At 36.8% G+C, this 21,659-nt stretch overlaps 1 protein-coding gene across 2 annotated transcripts in view; it reads left to right on the plus strand.

Moving 5' to 3' along the window:
• Positions 1-21,659, plus strand: part of PRDM6 (PR/SET domain 6) — an 83,930-nt gene that overhangs the window by 5,347 nt on the left and 56,924 nt on the right. For both annotated transcript variants that reach the window (XM_072119745.1, XM_072119824.1), the window contains exon 3: positions 10,467-10,774. In XM_072119745.1, coding sequence (XP_071975846.1) covers positions 10,467-10,774 — 308 coding nt within the window. The remainder of the gene's footprint in view (positions 1-10,466; positions 10,775-21,659) is intronic.

Here is a 21,659-nt window from a genome sequence, read left to right on the forward strand (position 1 = left end):
TATGTTCATAAATCTGTTGCTTATTCAAAGTGCTGGTAGTAAAGTGAATGTGTTATATCAAGGGCAGTATTGATACATGAGCCTTAACTCCAAAGTCTACAATTAGCATTTTTTTCTGCTGTAAAGGAATTGCAGGAGGTGAATGATGGAGTGTTAACATAGGATATGATTGCTATGGGTATCTGTGGTTACATGAAAATGACATCATCCTTTATGGTCTTAGGTTGACTTTAAGATGTTAAAAAGTATCTATCTATCTATCTATCTATCTATCTATCTATCTATCTATCTATCTATCTATCTATCTGTCTAAAAATGGAAACAAAGCAGCACAGTTATGGGAATGATGGTTGCTATCCCAGCACATGATCATATAGATCCACTTGCAATAAAACAAACAACAGGCAGCACTCCAACTTTAAAACATGAAAACTGGTAGGTTTATTCACCTATATAGCTATATGCGTAAAGACACCTACCAGTTTTAAAGTTGGAGTGCTGCCTGTTTTATATCTATCTATCTATCTATCTATCTATCTATCTATCTAACTATCTATCTATCTATCTATCTATATCTAATTTGATGAAAAGGCAGCACAAAATATAAAGTTGAAAAACGGAGGTTTTTAAACCATAGGTGACAACGTTTCGGCTCTTACAATCCCCGAAGCCTTTCTCAGACTTGAGAAAGTCTCAAGGATTGTAAGAGCCGAAATGTCGTCACCTATGTATTTAAAGCCACAGTTTTTCAACGTTAAATTTTGTGCTGCCTTTTCATCAAATTATTCGGAGGCTCCTTTTTATCTTGATTCTTTTGTGGCTTTGCACATGTTACCTGTTTGTTGATGTGGACGTTTGCTGTGCTGCTTTGGTTTTCTTTTGAACTATCTATCTATCTATCTATCTATCTATCTATCTATCTATCCATCCATGACATATTTAAACGCTCACAATGATCAGCGTTAAATACAGTTCATACTACCTTATAATGTCAAATATATAATATATTTCCTGGGCACTGCCAGCGTTATCCTCAGTACAGGAGCCGCCCCGGGCAGTAAAATCAATTGAGTTATGATTTTAACTCCTAATTAGCTAGCGAAGGTTTACACTCCAAGTGAAATCCAATACAGACACAGTTACTGAGGATCCAACCTTGGCATTTGCATTTTCACATTTATTTCTAAAGCTGTCAATAGAATATCTACATACTGTTAGGCTCCTAGTATTCAGTGGTACTTAAGACACATCTCAAATACCTTGAGAATTGAGCATTGTCCGTTTCCAGGCATAATCCATTATCGGTGTCATATATATAAGAATCATATGTGAACGGACTGTAATTAGGATGTATTAAAATCTAGGATATTACTGATAGTGTTTATTTTTTGCATTACTTAGTGTTAATTTTCTAATGTAATGTTAAGTGGTGATTGCACATAGAAAATATTATGCCACGTCAAATGGTTAATACTTGTGCTGTATAGTTTTTTAGTCTTCTGTCAATGTTATTCGGATAAACTTACCTTTGTTACCTTTGAGTTTTGTAAAAATGCAAATGTGTCTGTAGGTTTGTAGCAAATATATAGGAAAATGATGTTGGTTATCCTTAATGACTGCAACAAGATGATGACTTTGGTAATAAAAAAAATATAGTTATATTGTTAATTTCTTCAATTTATTTAATAAGGGAAGACAAGAAATCAAAGACAACAGGAGGTTATTTCCTTCTGCATCTCCGAGCGTTAATGCAGTGACTGCTGCAGCAAAGTGCTTCCTAATATTCCAGTCTCTTCTGGATGACGCCACCTTATTAAATCTAAGAAATTATTTTACGTATTTCTCTTAGGTGGCAGACATATACATGTACAATCGACACCAATAAATATGGCCTAAAGACATAATTAGTCATCTGAGCCTTTGGTCATTGCGTTGCGATGTAAGACTTCCTGGTATGACATAGGTGTTAATGTTCTAAATATAGATTCATTTTCAACAATCAAGCGTTATCATCTTGAAGTAAATACTGTAATCCAGCTTTTAACCCTAAATTACTTCTTTGATGTAGTGCCCCACTTGTCTTGACTAGGAGCTATCTATATTTCTTAATTCATATATAACATATTCTTATTTTGGAGGGATCCTCCACTAATCATCCAGATCGAGACTCTAAACCATCTATCTAATGTTTACATGCATACATACAATAAAAGGAGGTAATATAATTGAGTTTAGTTATCTAAGGCCTACCTATTATACATAATGATATCGGGCAAGCCTATGTCAGCTTTAACTTGCATGTACTGTATAAAGTTTTGTTCACTTATACAATTATTTTTATTTAGAATTTAAAGTAGATTTTAAGACTTATTTGATATTTGACTCCCACCTATGTACAACCCAGCCTTCATTTAAGGTATTTTCCCCATCAAGCACACATCAGTGGAGTTGTTTTGCTATGGTGCTTTATGATAGTTTTATTGTTGTCATTATATTTTATGGTACTTACAAAAAAAACTAAATGCAACAAAATTGACATGTTCCCATCTTCCCATCTTCTGTCTGGGTCTTCAGGCTTCCCATTGACATATCCACGATTCCCATTATTGTGTCCATCCATTTGATTTATGGCTGCTTATAAATGTAATTTAGTTTTGAGTAAATATGAATTTTCTCAAGTTGTTGCTTGAGTAACCCATAACACTGACATGAAGAACTTGTCCAACTTTGTCCAAGTCTAAAGAAACTGTGATAAGTGCAATCAGTTTTATTGTAAGGTTGTTAGTATTTATTACATGGTTTATTAGATTTTTCAGAGATGATGGCATTCTGGAAAATATATTCTACACGTGTATGGTGTTTTCATGAGACATCTAACTACTCTTTATTTATCATAGGGGAAAAATATCTCTCATAGTTTCATATCTCAAGTAGAACTTCCTGTCCCGGAGCCAATGGAATGCTCACAGATAATAATTCAGGGGATTATCGCTGCAGAAAAAAATTAGGTCTGTAAAATGTAAAATCCAGGTTATGTACTCACTTTAATAATCAATTTCTGCATTAAAATATACAATGATAGCAGTAATACTGTTACTTTGGTAGGGTATGCCACAAAGTGCCTTTTTATGGTCCCTTAAGAAACTTTTTGCTCTTAAAGTCTCACGTTGTGGATTGTTTAGTAGGACTTCCATTGATCCGAGCCATTGCCTGTATTCCACTTTTTGTAGTATACAAAAAATATATACTGTAAAAAAATTTACAGTAATTTAATGTACAAATAAAATAGGACATTATCCCCCAATATTACTGTACAATATGATTGTGTTCTACTTACTGTTTGAACATGGAGATATACTTTGCTTACAGAGTGCATATGGAACAATAGAAGTAAGTGCCCTGCTCACAAGAGCTTACAGTCTATGAGAAGGAAGAGGGTACAGAAGAGCTTACAGTCTATGAGAAGGAAGAGGGTACAGAAGAGCTTACAGTCTATGAGAAGGAAGAGGGTACAGAAGAACACAGAGTCTATAAGGATGAAGGGGGATAAAAGAGCGTACAGTCTATGAGGATGAAGGGGGGCACTAAAGCTTACAGTCTGTGAGGATGAGGGGGAGACACAAGAGCTTACAGTTTATGAGGATGATGGGGTGACAAAAGAGCTTACAGTCTATGAGAAGAAAGGGGGGCAAAAGAGCTTGCTATTTATGAGGATAAATGGAGGACACAAGAGCTTGTAGTCTATGAGGATGAAGGGAGGACACAGTAGCTTACAGTCTATGAGGATGAGGGGGTGACACAAGAACTTACAGTCTATGAGGATGAGGGGGTGACACAAGAGCTTACAGTCTATGAGGATGAGGGGGTGACACAAGAACTTACAGTCTATGAGGATGAGGGGGTGACACAAGAGCTTACAGTCTATGAGGATGAGGGGGTGACACAAGAACTTACATTCTATGAGGATGAGGGGCTGATACAAGAGCTTATAGTCTAAAATGATGAAGGGCTAACACAAGAGCTTCTCTGCTTGAAGCAACCATCAGCCGCCATTTTATATACAAAGTTCAAAGTCAGTGGCACTGCAGAGAAGCCTGGAGCTTGGTGTCTGGTGTTTGCCGGATAACATACTGGAGGAGGACACAGATTGGTTTAGTAAAGAAAGTTGTAGTTTCAAGCAGTTAGGAAATGTGATAGTCCGGGGAAGGACATTCATAGATAATAACTGGTATAAAATGTGACAATATGAAATTATTCTTGTCTTTTACATTGTAATATGTTTGGTTAATTCTTTTTATATTTTTAATATATGCAACTGTAATTGTAGACACACATAACTTAGAGCAATGGTGGGGAATTATCTTCTTTCCCTCTGAAAATGATCTAGTGCTATTGTTTCATGGGATAGAATATGAAAACTATGTACATAGCTCTGATAGGATTATTAAGACAACTAAAAACCTGCTCTGCACTGATGAGGAACAAACACCCAGAAACAACTTCTGTTGAGGTTAAATGCTGAAGAGTCTGATATAAACATAGTAAGTAAGTTAGTGAAAATAGATGGCACCAGAGCATTTGCATATGATTTATCGTAAAAACTTGCGAAATGAGGTTCCTTGTATAGTGTACAAAGTAATAGAGTGTATTGCATGCCCTAATGTTGGAGATAGAAAATTTATGCTTTAATCAGGTTGTTGAAATACTAATACTGGTGCTTCACCTCAACATGGGTTGCTTTTTTAAAGTTTTCATTTTCGGAATGGTTGACGCACTTTTATGAATTTTATAGATTTTATTATTTGGTTTATACTATTTTATCTGTGCTCCATTGACAGCACTAACCCCATTGAATGTCGACATTTATTTACACTGGATTGTTTGTGCTTTTGTCCTTAAAAAAAAAGATCATATTTTAACATCTGTCATGGAAGTCATATCTAATCCTAGTAATAAAAACTACTGCAACTATTGGCAGATTATTTTATTGATTGTTTATTGATTATTCCGGTAGTCTATAAAGAAAGTACTAGTTCTCCAAAAGGAAACTAATTTGCAATAAGTAACATTTTGTAATAAACTTTATTATTAATATTATAATACTTAATTTATTTGTAATTTTTCACCTCTTCCTCTGAAATAAGAAGTCTTTTTAAAATAAATCCTGGGGTAAGGAAGGGGGGCTCCTTACACACCTGGAGACTATTTCAATTACAAATTCAGCTCTTTAAAAAGAGAAGACTGAGAAGACCAAAGTGGACCCATTCCGGTTCAGTTTTATTCAAGTGAAAGTTCTGTTCACCGCTCACTCCTGCTGGTTACTACTGCAATTGGATGTTAACTCTTTAAATGCCACCATGCCTCCATTTTTATGAGGATCCTCACTCTCTGTGATGTCATTGGAGAGCAACAATCTTTGGCAAAATGGCTGCATCCAAATGATTATGGGTTTAACCAGTGGAGGGTAGGAAGCCAAAGGGTTCTGCAGTTCTCATCATTAGATAAGACAATGAAGTCACTGTATGTAAGGCCTTCTGTACACAAAAGTATCTTTCCTATGGCCACAAAATATGGCTCTATTGGCCACTTTTGTGGCATGTGTGTAAAAGTTTTTCGTATGGCTGCAAAAAAAGCCGTATGTCACCCGTATATCATAAAAAAGTAGGCTGCAAACACGGCCAAGAATATTTTTTTCTCAGGGGTACTAGGCGAAGACACGGGACTGAGGAATCCTTATTTGTGTGTATTAGCAATAGAAATACATGAGAAAGCCCCAAAAATCTCAGCCGTGTCACATGAGGAAACAATGTTCATATGCATGAGGAGTAAAGTCACTAGAAACATTAGCAACTTCTCCTTATCTATCTGTTGTCTTCATACATAGGCGGAGGGAAAGTGCAGGAAGAAAGAGAGAAACAACTAGGACAAAATTATTATTCCTGAATAAAATATATTATACCTATACATACAACTTTCAAACCATTTATGAATCCAAATAATTTTTCTGTAGCATTCTATTACCCAGATTCCAAGAGAACCTTCAGTCATTAAACCGATCATTTCTGCTTTCAATGCATAAGTAAAAAAAAATATTTTGCACATATTGTAAAAAATATGTTGTAATCTGTGACCCCTTTTTGATGAATGTCCATTGAAGTATGACCATATCTTTATGTCTAGGGCTACCTTAATAGGAAAAGTACTAAGACACGAGACCTGTCATTAGTATAACATCCAGCAGAGGTCCTGCAATTACACAATGAAAAGCTTTGTAGTCAGCTCCAGAAGCCACCAGCAATTTCTACCAATATTGGAAAGTTTGTGGTGATTAAAGTAGCGTTATTGTGAAAAGTCGTAGACGCCTTTTTTAATATTCTTAACCCAGAGGTCAAGAATTCATAATATGGTTGTCAAAAGTGCTCTATTCCCCAAAGTGTAATGCAGATCACAATACAACGACTACCGTGTGAGCCGATGGAATTACACTTCTAATTCTGAATACTAGGCACCCACTAGTAGAGATGCACGTATGTGTCATGTGTGGGTGCGGGTGTCGTGTCACTGCCTGATGTCTTTATATTATTTAAAACCAACTATTGGATTAAACTTGGAATTATGAGAAAAGAAAAGCAAAGTGTCGAGGGAACAATCCATTGCTGTGCCTTGATGTTGGCCTTTTACTCTGACTGTCAACGAGTCCCCAATTATACCAGTTTTTGTGCGTGGACACCTGTCACTAATAAGTACATTGAGAAGAGCAATGGATTTCGCCAACACTGCTCAACATGCCTCCTGGGAAGGACACTGACATTTGATCACTATTGACCTGAGCTGGATTGAACAAAAGTGCTTTCATTTGCCATACAAGTTGTCAGGAGAAACCATTATTTTAAGTCATTACAGGAGTGGTTCACATAATACACATACATTTGTATATGAGGTTAAAAACAAGCACAAACACAGAAATACATCTATCTATATACACAAATTAACCAGGCATAAATTATTAACAGTCTATAAATTATTGAGTAATATAATAAATATAATAAAGTTATGATATTATACACTACCCCACATATACATCTGATTTGCATTCACAAATACCCAGCATTCCAGTGTAGACATTGTTTGATGTAGGGCGCCCAGTCAAAAAAGTTGAAGGCAGCATTTTCTATCCGGCTTATTGACAAGGTATATTGACACTCACCATTTCCGGAAAAGCTCATAGGATAGAAAGTTGAGTAGCCCAAGTCATAACTTATAGCAGTAATTAGAAGAATAATTAAACTCATTTAGAGATATACGCTTAATTTTTTATTATTTTATGATCATAATATCTCATTTAGAGGTGTAAGGATTTTATGTGTATTCTGTAGAAAAATGTTATATTTTCTGTACAAAACATCTAGAGAATCTGCTGTGTCTTTAAATCAAAATGAATAAATAAATCTTTATTCATATAGCGCCATCATATACCGCAGCGACTTACAGACCATGGGGTACATATACAAAGTAAGACATTACAGATTAATTTAGAGAAAAAAAAGATTCTTTTATTTGCTTTTAAAACTTACTATCTATCCCATATTGCTTAAAGTTACAACAGATTGCATGGTACCCCACGGACCTGTGTGTTTCGGGCTTTGTCTGACTATGAGTAAGAACCAAAGTTCAAAACACGTAAGTCCATAAAGGTTCCATGCAATCTATTGTTATTTTGAGCAATATAGAAAAAATGGTACGTTTTAACAGCAAAGAAATTAGTGGCGGAGTTTGCATCCTTTTTCTCTTAATTTGGTGATCGTCCGACTGGATTGTTTTTTTCTCTGTGGAAAATGGAATTATACATTGGATGGACTGGATTGCCGTGAGTGTGCAGCTAGTTCAGACATTTTTTATTACAGATTAATGACATTGTCAGATGAAACAATAGGAGTGAGGCTTCTATTACCCCTGTGGATAACAGGGGACATTTAGCAGACACTCAAAGTTTTATTTTTTTGCCAAATTATGATTGAACCAACCCAACCAACCAATACCAAATAAAATTTGTTTTCGGTAGTACATTTGCTATCTCCAACTGGAAGATTGTGTTTTCCCATTGTTCTAGATTTAATATCTGTTTTCACCTTTTCAATGTTAAAATTGTGATATGCAATGGCATAAATTTATGTATTCACTAAAGTATATTGTTAACAATCTCAAAGACGATTCTTTATTCATTAAATTTAATGCAAAGTTCTAGATTTCTAGAAGAGAATCTGATCTTGTCCATAGAGGCCTTCCAAAATCATTAAGCTAAGGATAGGTTCGCACCATTGCAAATTCCTTTCAAAAAGTTAGAAAAAGGAGGTGCTGTACAGACAGTCCGGGGTAACGTACAAGATCTGTAAGCTCTCTAAATTTATTCTTAAGTTGAATTTGTCTGTAAGTCGGAACTGTATATTTTATCATTGTAACTGCAGCCAATTTTTTTTGGTCTCTGGATTTTAAAAAAATGATGGATTGTCATCAGAACCAGGAATAACAATAAAGCTTAATTGCAGACAAATTTGATAACTGTTATAGCTGTTTATTGTAGCATAGGGCTAAAGTACAGTAAACAACCAAAATCCAGAGGTCCGTTTGTAACTAGGGGTCATCTGAAAGCTGGATGTTCTTAAGTAGGGGACTGCCTGTATTTTTTTCATGGCGAGGGATACCAGATCAATGCAATTCGGATCAATTTGGAGCCAATAATGTCAAGTGACAGATTCCGCACTGATATTATTTTTGCTTTTCTGTTCTAGAACCTAAAATGGAAACATGAGTGCAGAGCTGAAAAAACATTTATTCTAACTTGGTTTAGATTAGTTGAATAAGGGCACAAGAATTGGTTTGTGCTGCAGAATCATGTTCTATTCCATGATCTGATTGTGGTTCTCTATACGACTGTAGGTAATGTGATTTGTAGGATTGTAACTTCAACCGATTTAAACTTTATTTCTGACCTTGTTCTTTCAACTTTCAGTTGTAGATTTAATACTCTACAGTCTTGAGAGCTTTGGCTCTTGTCTGTATGAATCATCCAGGCCTGCTTCCTCTTACAGCAGTAATTCACATTTGTATCTATATTACATGATTTCTACTTTATTTTAATTCTCTACTATACGACATCAGGTTTCATTGTTTTCAAGAAATCTTACAACGGCATTGATTTCAGTCAGTGCGTCTGTGCTTTCCAACAGCTTCTGCTACAATAGTTTACAAGTCAATACCAACTTTATTTATTCTTCCATCCATCACTTTATTAACCTCCTACTACATTCTTCTAAAAAACGAATATGAGCGCAGAGGGGCTAGAAGTGACAGAAAGTAGACTTCTCAAATACAGAATCACTGTCTGCTAAGATTTGTGGGATGGATGACTTTTATATTACATGTGTAGACAACATGTCTCCAGGAAAACCATCAATAACCAGGAATTTATACAGTAGGAACCTAATTAAATTCAGTAGAACCTCATTCTTTAAAGAAATCAACTCCTTTATGTCTATAAAACGCAGTTAGATCCTGAACACCGCTTTTCAGCATCAGATTTATTATGTTACATAATACCATGCCACAATACTACATGTTCTCTATTTTTCGGAAAGTATCAAGTAAGGGAATACATTAAATATTTAGTCTGGGATAAGTTAAAGTGACTGAGATGCTATTGATTACAGGGAAATTTGGAAAGGCTTGACAAATATTTATGGTGTCAGGCATAGACAGACACAATTAATAGACTTTTATATCATTGAAACTTCATCACTGGAAATATCATGTTTCATTTCAGTGGCTATGGCCTCAGTTTAGATCTCGGTTATGTCTAGAACTTGAGACTTAATAAGATATTCTGGTGCAACAGAGACACTTAACTAACCAACTTTTTTTGTAACTGCTTCAATTCTGTAACCACTCTTAGATAAATTAGGGCATCAGTGGGTGCAATTGTTGCAAAAGGTATTGAAAACAGTAGGTTTTTTTTTGTTAAATCTTCATGGGTTTCCACCTTAGATTTGACCATCAAATGTTCTACTTAAACCTGCTAGGTTCCTTATTCATGTTGATTACCTTGGCCGTTTGACCAGTTAATTTTATAAGAAGCCAGCTCTAGTATTCACCTATAAATAATTAGTTGGATCATCATTTAAGTATTCTTGAAACAAGCCAACAAAAATAGAGGGTCAGCAGTTTAATGAATAATGAGGATGTAGTCCAAAGGAAGGGTGCATGTCTTTAACTAACCCAGCTCCAAGGTGTGTGCAAGTCACAGACGGAAAATCCATTCTAAGACTATATATATATGTAGGGCGCCTAGCATAGTAAATGATATTTATAGCATTATTATAGCAGTATTATTAGTTACAGAATAAAGTTTCACAATAAAGATAGAATTTTAAGAATATTTACACTTATGTTCTCTTATCTTTTCAACCCAGGCTGTGACATGTGTGCAGATAATCGGAATGGAGAATGTCCCATGCATGGGCCCTTGCATTCTCTGCGACGTCTCGTGGGCACCAGTAGCACAGCATCTGTCGCCCCTCCACCTGAGATACCTGAGTGGCTACGGGATCTTCCGCGGGAAGTGTGTCTGTGCACCAGTACCGTGCCAGGTCTGGCATATGGTATCTGTGCGGCTCAAAGAATCCAACAGGGCACATGGATAGGGCCCTTTCAAGGGGTTATCGTGTCTCCAGACAAAGTTCAAGCAGGAGCTCTAAGGAACACCCAGCACCTTTGGGAAGTAAGTGACTTTTTAGTTGAAGTTATAAAACCTATATAAAACTTATTATACCATATTAATATGTTATGTTATGTAATATACATTTTTTAGCTCGCAAATCATTGATCGACGTACTATGTACAATTTTGGGAACCAGTGTATAAAAAGGACATATTTGAAGTGGAACAAGTGCAGAGGAGAACAACCAAACTTTTTTAGGGAATGGGTAGAAAATAATTAAATTACAGATTACAAAACTTATTATTGTTATTCAATTTAGAAAAAAAGACAACTGAAGGGAGACCTCAATTCAATGTACAAATACCTGAATGGGCAGTACAGAGATCTAATTATACCTATGCCTGAGAGCAGGACAAAAGGGCTAGAGGAAAGGCAGTTCTACCTTCCCAATAGACAGGGGGGCATCCGCTATACCAAGAGGAGAGGTGGTTCTACTATCTGCATAGTCAGGGAGCATCTTCTACACTTAAAGGAGAGGCGGTTCTACTATCACCATAGACAGGGGGCTTCCTCTATGCCTAGAGGAGAGGCAGTTCTACCATTGCCATAATCAGGGGGCATCCATTATACCTAGAGGAAAGGCGGTTCTACCATTGCCATAGTCAGGGAGCATCTTCTACACAAAGAGGGGAGGCGGTTCTACCATCACCATAGACTGGGGGCTTCCTCTACGCCTAGAGGAGAGGTGGTTCTACCATCAGAATAGACAGGGGCCTTCCTCTACGCTTGGAGGAGATTCTACCATCACCATAGACAGGGGGCTTCCTCTATGCCTAGAGGAGAGGAGATTCTACCATCACCATAGACAGGGGGCTTCCTCTATGCCTAAAGGAGAGGTGGTTCTACCATCAGAATAGACAGGGGCCTACCTCTATGCCTAGAGGAGAGGTGGTTCTACCATCAGAATAGACAGAGAACATCCTCTACAACAAGAGGAGAGGTTGTACCATCACCATAGACAGGGGTATCATCTATGCCTAGATGAGAGGTGGTTCTACCACAGAACAGGATTTTTTACTGTAAGAGCTGTGAGACTTTCTGCCACAGGAGTTTTTTTTTTGCAGATTCTTTGTACGAGTTCAAGAGGGGCCTGCAGGTCTTTCTTAAGAACAAAAATATCACTTTATGGGAACAAAACCCTTTTTTTGTTTTATAAGGTTGGACTTGATGGATCTGTGTCTTTTTCCAACCTAGTCTACTATGAAACTATGTTTGTCAATGACAACATTAGAATTATAATCTAACCTTTCAAGAAGCTTTGCGTAAATCTAGAGTACAGTATGTATACATGAGGAGAAACACTATTTATGAAAGTTACAAGATTTGTGTTAATCATTTTCTAGAGGTTTTCCACTTAACAGACTCTGTGTATAATTTCTAGTTCTTTTTGTATGTTGCAGACCCAGGTATTGTGACTTGTTTGTTACCCTCCCCACTGTTGTAAACCAACACTCTAGCAGGTTGGAATTTAGCATAGATTTTAGGGTAAAAATAATATTAGGAAGGAGGAGGGGTGATGAGACTCAAAGGCAGCTGTAAAAGGATGGCTTCTTCTGGTAAAATATATTGCAAAGTTTCTTGGATTCAAAATGTTTATAAAAAGTAATAGAGCCACATTAAACTCAACTATATAACAAAAATTGTGCAAATATTTCAATTGAAAGTTTCTTTGTTTTATTTATTCATGTCTGCTATCAAGGTTGTATTTCTTACAGTTGTCACCTAATCTTTACACTGTGGCTTCTGGAGCTACTGAAGCCCGAGAATAATCCATGAAAGTATGAAGTATATCCTTTTAGCTGGACATACAGTTAATTGAAGCCTTCCTATTTTTCTGAAACATAGGGCATAAAGGGGATAGTTCTGCTGTATTAAATCAATCATGAGGTGCAGAGATCAAATCTCAGGATATAGAATTGGGTTAGTTTGCAGAGTTTCTTTGTGTCTTTGCTCCCTGGAGTCAGACATTGAACTAGTAGGCCACTCAGTGGCGATCTATCGTTTTATCAGCATGTTAACGTGTTGTTTATTGCTTTCTGCTGCTACTTACTTGAGATCTCTATTTTTGTAGGAGAACATTGGACAGCACATGTTATCACTCTTCCCTTTTAACAATCTCATTAGTTTGTAGTATGCATAAGAAATGAGTTATTTCTAGTAATCTGATGTAACATATAGTAAAACAAACAATATTAGGAGTAAGCAACTGCATTTATGTGTATGTGCATGTTTTATATAACATAGTTAAGGACAAAAATTACACATTCCATTTTTTTCCTTGGCTCAATATCTGTATTTAATGTTCCTTCAAACATTATATAAATTTTAAGTGATGCAAACAAATAAAAAAGGTATCTGAAACGTAGACTTTGCAATGTCAGACAGTCTTATAAATGTGTCTGATGCTGAATTGCTAATCGCTAGACTGTCTAGTATAACTTTACACCTCCTAATATTTAACTTGGTTTACACCAGAAAATGCATCAACATTTTGTCAACATCTCTCTCTCTGTGAGATGTCTTAGCCACTTTTGACATCTTAGTTCCTTGAAAAATCTCTAAAACACACAGTTTACAACTGAATTTTGACAGATTTTGCTTAGTTTATTACCACAATTGACCTTGCAATAATAAACTAAATATTTCTACTAAATATATTGATATTGATATTATAAGCAGACATGGCATTTGCCTGGTAGGAGGGACAGCTAAATTGTATAGGTGTTGCCAGCCCCGACCCATTTGTTAAAATAAATTTAGTGCCTAGATTTAGGTTGTTTGGACAACTGCTGATGGCATAACACAAATCATGGGCTATATGTTTACTGAGGCTCATATATATATTAATGAACCCAAATCACAAAAATGTATACAAGAGGCCAGGTACTTTCATTGAATCATGAAGGCAAAGGTGTCTACACATCTTCAAGTAGTGTGGTCAACAACTATTTTACTCCGGACATCTACCGATATACCTGCTCACTTCCTTTGGCTGAGCATGCATGTGAATCAATGAAGGAAGGGGAGCCTCTGCTAGACATCTCTGGTGGTGTATAGCACCAGGATCCATATTCTCCTGACATTATCTGTGAGGAAGTAAGAGTTTTCCTTAAGTAGAGTTTGCTAATCAAAGCCATCTTGTTGGCGTGTGGAGACTTATAGCCATTGATGCTCCACTAGGGGGATTCTTTTGACTAGTGTGAGGAAGTAAGAGTTCTCCTCACAGAGATTTTGCCAATTAAGACCACCTTGGCCGAATGTGGAAAACGTATTTGCATATTATCTGCGAGGGTATAATTGCAATGACACATAGAAAAAAAGGATAGTTCAACCAAAATTGGTTACTTCTCTCAAAGCAATGGACATAAGGTCCCCAACCCAAATTAAGAAAATCAGCCCAATTTAATTTCACACTTCGTTTGTCTCTATTTGGGTATGAAAAAATGTAGAATTGCCACCTGGAGAAGTATGATTCATCACTCCAGACAATGGGGCACATTTACTTACCCGGTCCTGTCGCGATCCCCGAGGTGCGTTGTCCGTCAAGGATTTGGAGTTGCTGTGATTCACTGAGATCGTACGTCCAATTTCCTGCATGAGTCGCTTCCCCGCTGAGGCCCGTCTGAGTTCACCTTCTTCTTACCGATGCATGTATACGACACAATTTTGAAATTTAAATCCCGCTCTTAGTCCGAATGAGTCAGGTTGTCCGATGGCCACGCCCCCTGAATTGTGTTGCATGAAAGTTGGCGCCAAAATATGATTGCATGCGCCAAAAACCCCAGTTAAATGCGTCGCAAAAAAGAAAAAGTCGGGAAACCCGATGAAAATGCGGTCTGCGGACCCTTAGTAAATGTGCCCCAATATCTTTCAACTGTTTCAGAGACCAGTGGTGGTGCGCAGTGCACCACTCCAACCGCTTCTTGGCATTGCACATGGTGGTCTTTGGCTTGTGGGCCACAACTTAAACATAGTTCAAATTTGATGGTATTGCATGTTGGAAAGGTGGCATTTTATACACTCACACATACATACACACATACACACTTTCTAAAATATACATCTATTGCTTTTTGCATTGTTTACTTAGTCATAGTAGTTCACATTGCTCAGCCTATACATTTGTGTTCCCTGAGTAATCTTTAGAACACAAACTTTTACTTTTCATTACTTTTTATTTTTTATTAAAGTTTTTGTTCATTTTCTATTTCTCACATGTTTTTTACATTACAGAAACAGTTGCTAACGACTTAATTTCTGTTGATTTGGAAACCTTTAAGTTAGATACTTGACTTTCTTGCCAGTAAATGTGAAAGACTCTAAATTATGTTAGAAGTTCTATTTTAAAGTAAATACTCTGGGGTCACATCTATTGCCAAGTCTGGAAACAAAAATGGCGCATATTTCCCTCAACCATTAGACATGAACACAGAAACATCTCATGATATTCAAGGGCTAAGTTATGCATACGATCTCTGCTGAAGGTTTCTTTATTTTATAATCCCTGTGACCTTTTATTAAGGTCTTTGCCATGTCATGACGGCACCACAATGGCATCATGTAATTTACGGTAAACTTTGAAGAATAAGAACATGTTAAAAACATGTCAAAAGTTTCTTTGTCTTGTCCTGATGCACACAGATAAGTCCAATGTCACAGTTTATAAAGTGGTTTTAGAATGTATCTTGCAACATAAAAATACATACTCAGTTACACAAGCGTGAAATCTGCATGTTTGCTGCAAGGGTTAATACCCAAACCATTTCTTTTTGCTGTTTATTTTACAAATGAATGCTGCAATTGTTAGAATATATGGCTGCCCCATAGTCCCAGTAGTTACAGTAACATTAGTGGGAGTGACTATAACGTTGTATGAGCTAATAATTCCACCCTCTGATTTATACAACTCATAGAAGGACCCCAGAGGCCATTTTTCATCTTATTACACTTTTATTGCAGCAAATGTGGCTTATATATAAAGGCAGCAGTCACATCAAAGAGCACAAAAACACTTCACAATGTGTTCTGCTGCTAGAATTAAAAGAGACATAAAAAATGCTGCTTTTGGCTACGAGGTGCCAAACGAACATGATTTTTGCACGTATTTACCCGCACACTTCTGGGGTTTTCTATGTGCTGGTTAATAGTGTTTCACATTTTATTAGTGTTGGCACTTCAGGGCAAAAAAAAAGTAAGGAAAAATTGTCAATAATAATAAAATATAAATATGAAGATATTTATGTCTGCACTAAATTCACCTCTTCTACACTTCAAACGGACACACCTCTACTGTACCCATATGCATGAGCCTAAATTATATCACATGCATGTGAACCTGTACTATGCCACATGTGTGAGCCTCTATTGAACAACATATGTAAAGTAGTCTACTAAACCAAATTTGTAGAAGCCTCTAGTATACCACATATGTAGAAGCCACTAGTTTACCACATATGTAGAAGCCTCTAGTATACCACATATGTAGAATCCTCTAGTATACCACATATGTAGAAGCCTCTAGTACACCACATTTGTAGAAGCCTCTAGTATACTACATATGTAGAAGCCTCTAGTATACCACGTATGTAGAAGCCACTAGTATACCACATATGTAGAAGCCTCTGGTATACCACATATGTAGAAGTATCTAGTATACCACATACGTAGAAGCCTCTACTACACCACATATGTAGAAGCCTCTAGTATACCACATATGTAGAAGCCACTAGTATACCACATATGTAGAAGCCTCTAGTATACCACGTACGTAGAAGCCTCTAGTATACCATGTATGTAGAAGCCAATAGTATACCACATATGTAGAAGCCTCTAGAATACCATGTATGTAGAAGCCACTAGTATACCACATATGTAGAAGCCTCTAGTATACCACATATGTAGAAGCCTCTAGTATACCATGTATGTAGAGGCCTCTAGTATACCACATATGTAGAAGCCTCTAGTATACTATGTATGTAGAAGCCTCTAGTATACCACATATGTAGAAGCCTCTAGTATACCATGTATGTAGAAGCCTCTAGTATACCACATATGTAGAAGCCACTAGTTTACCACATATGTAGAAGCCTCTAGTATACCACATATGTAGAAGCCACTAGTTTACCACATATGTAGAAGCCTCTAGTATACCACATATGTAGAAGCTTCTAGAATACCATAAATGTAGAAGCCACTAGTTTACTACATATGTAGAAGCCTCTAGTATACCACGTATGTAGAGACCTCTAGTATACCACATAGACCAATTTGGCATGCTTTGTGCAGCGCCACGTAATCTGTAGGCGATATATAAATAAAGGATTATTATTATTATATGTAGAAGCTTCTAGTATACGAAATATGTAGAAGCCTCAAGTATACCACGCATGTAGAAGCCACTAGTAAACCACATATGAAGAAGCCTCTAGTAAACCACATATGTAGAAGCCACTAGTAAACCACATATGTAGAAGCCTCTAGTATACCACATATGTAGAAGCCACCTGTAAACCACATATGTAGAAGCCTCTAGGATACCACATGTGCTTGAGCCTCTACTATACCACATATGTGATCCTTGACTGTACTACATATGTATAAACCTTTAATATATAAAAAATGTATGAGCCTCTACTATACCGCGTAAGTGTGAGCCTTTACTCTACTACACAGTTATGAGCCTCTACTATACCACATATGTATGGGCCTTTGGAACACCACGCGTGACACTGCATTTAGGGCTGTCTACAACTTCAAGTCAATGCTACCAGTATTATGCTTTGTGAGGATGTTCCTTTGACAGGCAGAATGTTAATGTCCAGTTGTCAGTATATTCATACATTTCTAGTAAAAGTAACAGGCCAACAATATAGAGGAGAGTTATAACAAAAATGTATACAAAATTGTTATTTTATAAGGCACACTAGAATGTCATCAGAGGTTTCAGTATTTACTTTCAAACAAAGCCAAATATTCCTTTTGTGTTAAATAGTTTCAGAACTGGTAAAAGCAGTCATTATAGCAACCATTTGAGTTTCTTCCTTCTTTCCATAGATAACTTTTGGCATATACAATTGCATTGTTACTGTATATTATTACAATTTGCCAGATTTACCCTCACCGCTATGGGTTGAGATATAAATGGTTCTTTATGATGTATATTAAGGCGGTTATTTATATTTATTTTTCCTCCTTTTTTGTGACTTTTCTTGGCTCATTGCAATTATTGCAACTTTTTGAAATGTGCACTGAAGTCTGCTGGACATGAATTTATTAGTTTATTGTCAGTGAGACATTTGTGTGACATTTTTGAGACATTTGTAACATATGTCGCAAAAAGAGATCTGAAAAAAAAAACATTTAACACAAGGAAAAAGTGAGCTTGATAAATTACCAAAGTAGCTGATGGAAAAAGTAGGCAAAACAAACAGAAATAAAATAAATGACCCCTAAGACGTATAAATCAGATCGTAGGTGTCAATATACACAGGACAGACGATCAGTCCTCTATATTTCTAAATTGGGAGGGGAAGTAAAAGTCATAAAATAAGGAGGTAATTCTGGAACAGATAAAAAGGAAAAGGCGAGAAAGAAACAGCATGCAGCCGGGAGTATGTGATATCAGCGCTTCACTAGGCCAAAAATATTATTCCCGATTGTTAATGTTCCATTCCTCGCAGATTCATGTGTTACCCGCGAGCACAATGCAACTCTGATTAGTTTCAAGGAAAAACAGTGTGAGGCGAATTAAGCAAACATTCTCTCCGGGTACAGAACATATATGCCAACAATACTTTTTATGCTTTATGAAAATTCCTACTCATTTTCATTTTGAAGTAATCGGAACGATCCCTCCATAATGTTTGTGCAAGGGAAGTCCGAAACTTTCTCAGCAATTAGGTATTATGGATGAGTGTGAGATAATTTTCCTCTCATGTGTTTGCTAATAAAGAATTGAAAAGGCACATTTGATTCCAGCATGTAGGAAAACATTATCTCAGTTATTAATGTGTCTATATTCCCAGGAGATAAATTAATCTACTCGCACATGGTTTCCCCTTTCTGCTTAACATCACAGTTTTATAGGACTAGACTTCAGGAATGCATGAACTGCAGGCGGACATTGGGATGGGGGGGAAAACCCGGAAGTTTAACAAGAAAAACAACATGTTCTAAATGAAACGTTTTAACAATTGTAAAATATGAGCGGACCTTGGTTTTGTTAATAAATACACATAAATGATAACAGGAAAGCCCCAGCTTGGATCCACTCTAAAGGATATAATCATTACACATTTTCTTCTAAGATTCAAGAAAATTTTGCTAATATGCAGTGCATGGAGACTGCTGGAGTCTATCAGATCCAAATTGTGTCAAAACCCAATAACTGTGCTCTTTAGTGGCCTTTGATAGGAGCAGAAAGAAACCTCATAGACCACAAACTGATAAAGCAATGGAGACCACACCTATGTCCTATGTAGACCTCATTTTAATAAATTGTACTATATTATTCTATTGTACTATTTTAATAATTGTACTGATAAAGTTTGTGACATATTTGTATACAGTGGTTACTCATAGTCTACTCAGTGATCCTTGATACTTCTCAATAAATTTCAATCAGGAAGTAAGAGTTCACCTTATGGAGAGTTTGCCAGTTCAGGCCAACTTATAGGCCTATGGAGACTTATAACCATTGATGCTCCACTAGGGGATTCTGGGAAATATGCAAATATATTTTCCAAGTTGACAAAACAGTGCCTCCTTTTGCTACCTTGAGGGTGCGTTCACACGTTGCAGTTAAAACTGCATCACAATCATCTTTGAGGTGGTTTTAGGTGCAGTTTTGTCAATTGAATAGTTGAAAGACATGAACTGAACGGGTGAATGACATTTGTGGAGCAGGTTTCCCCTTCAAAATCAAATTCACTCGTTGAGTTCATGTCTCACCTGTTCAATTGACAAAACTGCACCTAAAACCACCTCAAAGCTGATTGCGATGCAGTTTTAACTGCAATGTGTGAACGCACCCTGAAAGGCAGCCCCTTAACACGTACAAGAGGCCTGATAAAATAATGTGGGATTGAGCCAAACCAGTATTTGTATTCTAGAAGGAACAGATTCCCAACTGTAGACAGCACTGTTTCGACCTGGTTGGGTCTATTCAGTAAAGTGTAGGGAACTGGTTTGGTTGAGTGAGAGGCTATTGGCTAGGGCCAGGAAGTAGGAGTTCTCCAAATGGAGAGTTTGCCAATTAATGCTGCCTTGTAGGCGTGTGGAGACTTAAAGCCATTGATGCTCCACTAGGGAATTCGGGGAAATATGCACATGTTTTCCAAGGTGGGAAATGGAAATACTTAATAGCAGCTTTTAGTCTGGAGTCCATTGACAACATACTGCTATAAATAGTATCTGTGATCTAGTGAAACAATTGCTGGGTAACTCAAGGAAATTTTGTATTAACTGCAGCGTTTGGCCATAGCCTGGCTATATGTCCGAATTATGGTCTCGATACCTAGACAATATTACTGATCAGGAGATAGTCATGTAGCAGTTGTTCTAATAGAGCAACTATGTTTGGTAGATAAGATTTCATAGCCAACTTCTGTTTGTTCAGAGCATTAATTCTTTGTCTATACATAATAGAATACATACTAAGCCAATTGGGTCCTTCCTAATAGGTTCTCCTCTTAGAGTACATGTCATACTATACATCTTGTGCAAGCAATACACATGTATCATAGGTCACACCTTGTAGCATATTGTAACTCTGTCATTCTAACATTATCCTTAACGGGTTTATCCAACCATAAGCCATTAAATGGGCATTGGCTCTGTTCTTGCAAGGTGTTGGATCACTACTACTATCCTTGGGATCAGTTGTAAACAGCTGGATAACCCCTTTAAGGAAAACATGTGTAGACTAATGACTAGGGGAACGGCTGTCAGCTCCACCCTACCTCCCATAAATAACTGCCTGGACTGTTTGTGGAGTCCTTGCTGTACACAGAGAATAAGTGTTCCATTTCACATTATCCTAATACACAAGGAAATGTGTGCCAAACATTTGTAAAAGTTATAATTATATTCCAGAGCAATCTGTCATCTAGGATTTTCCACTTCTTGAAAGTTCTGTTTTCAATTTAAATGGCCATTATATTTGCTCTGAATGTTCACAGACATTTGCTGCACGGCCGCTTGTTCCTATTTCACTCTTCAGTTTTTAGCTTCTTGAATAGCGTGTGAAAATGTTACTTGATGTTGGCTTGGCAAGCCTTTGCTTAAGTCTGTAATAATGGGATTTCGATGGTTTTGGCCATCTTCAGTGATTCTTCCATGTATCTTTCTTGACCCAGACAGAAATGTATCACCCAGTGATTGCACAAATAGACCCTAAATGTGGGGAAGGAAAGTATTTAGTAAACTGTAGTGGTGTCGGTTATTATATCTGTCTCTCTTGGGCAGTTTCTAACATTTGGACCCTCATTAATTGGCACGGGATTGCATGCCCTAGAAGTATGACATCACATACCATTGTGAGAAAATGCCTTATTCTACAAGAAGAAAATACCCTCATTTATTTATCAAACTTTAAAGGATATCTACCATCGGATTAGCTGATGGTAGACTAGTCCTACTGTCATGCTCCTTACGATTCTTCTAGAAGAATTTTTTTTTTTGCTATAATCCAGAAAGGTCCAATTTTGCCAAAAAAGAGTTTTAAAAATTAAGCAAATTAATCTGAGGTGCTCCGGCTTATGTCATCGGAACGCCTCTGAGCACCTCAGCGTATAATTTATTCACTCCCCCTTACTCGTCCTTTAAGGAAAACCTGTAATTGTATTACTAGCATCATGATTGTGTACAGGAAATAGAATAAAACATC

Source organism: Engystomops pustulosus, chromosome 1 (assembly GCF_040894005.1).
Source record: "Engystomops pustulosus chromosome 1, aEngPut4.maternal, whole genome shotgun sequence".
In the NCBI taxonomy this organism is placed as follows: Eukaryota; Metazoa; Chordata; class Amphibia; order Anura; family Leptodactylidae; genus Engystomops; species Engystomops pustulosus.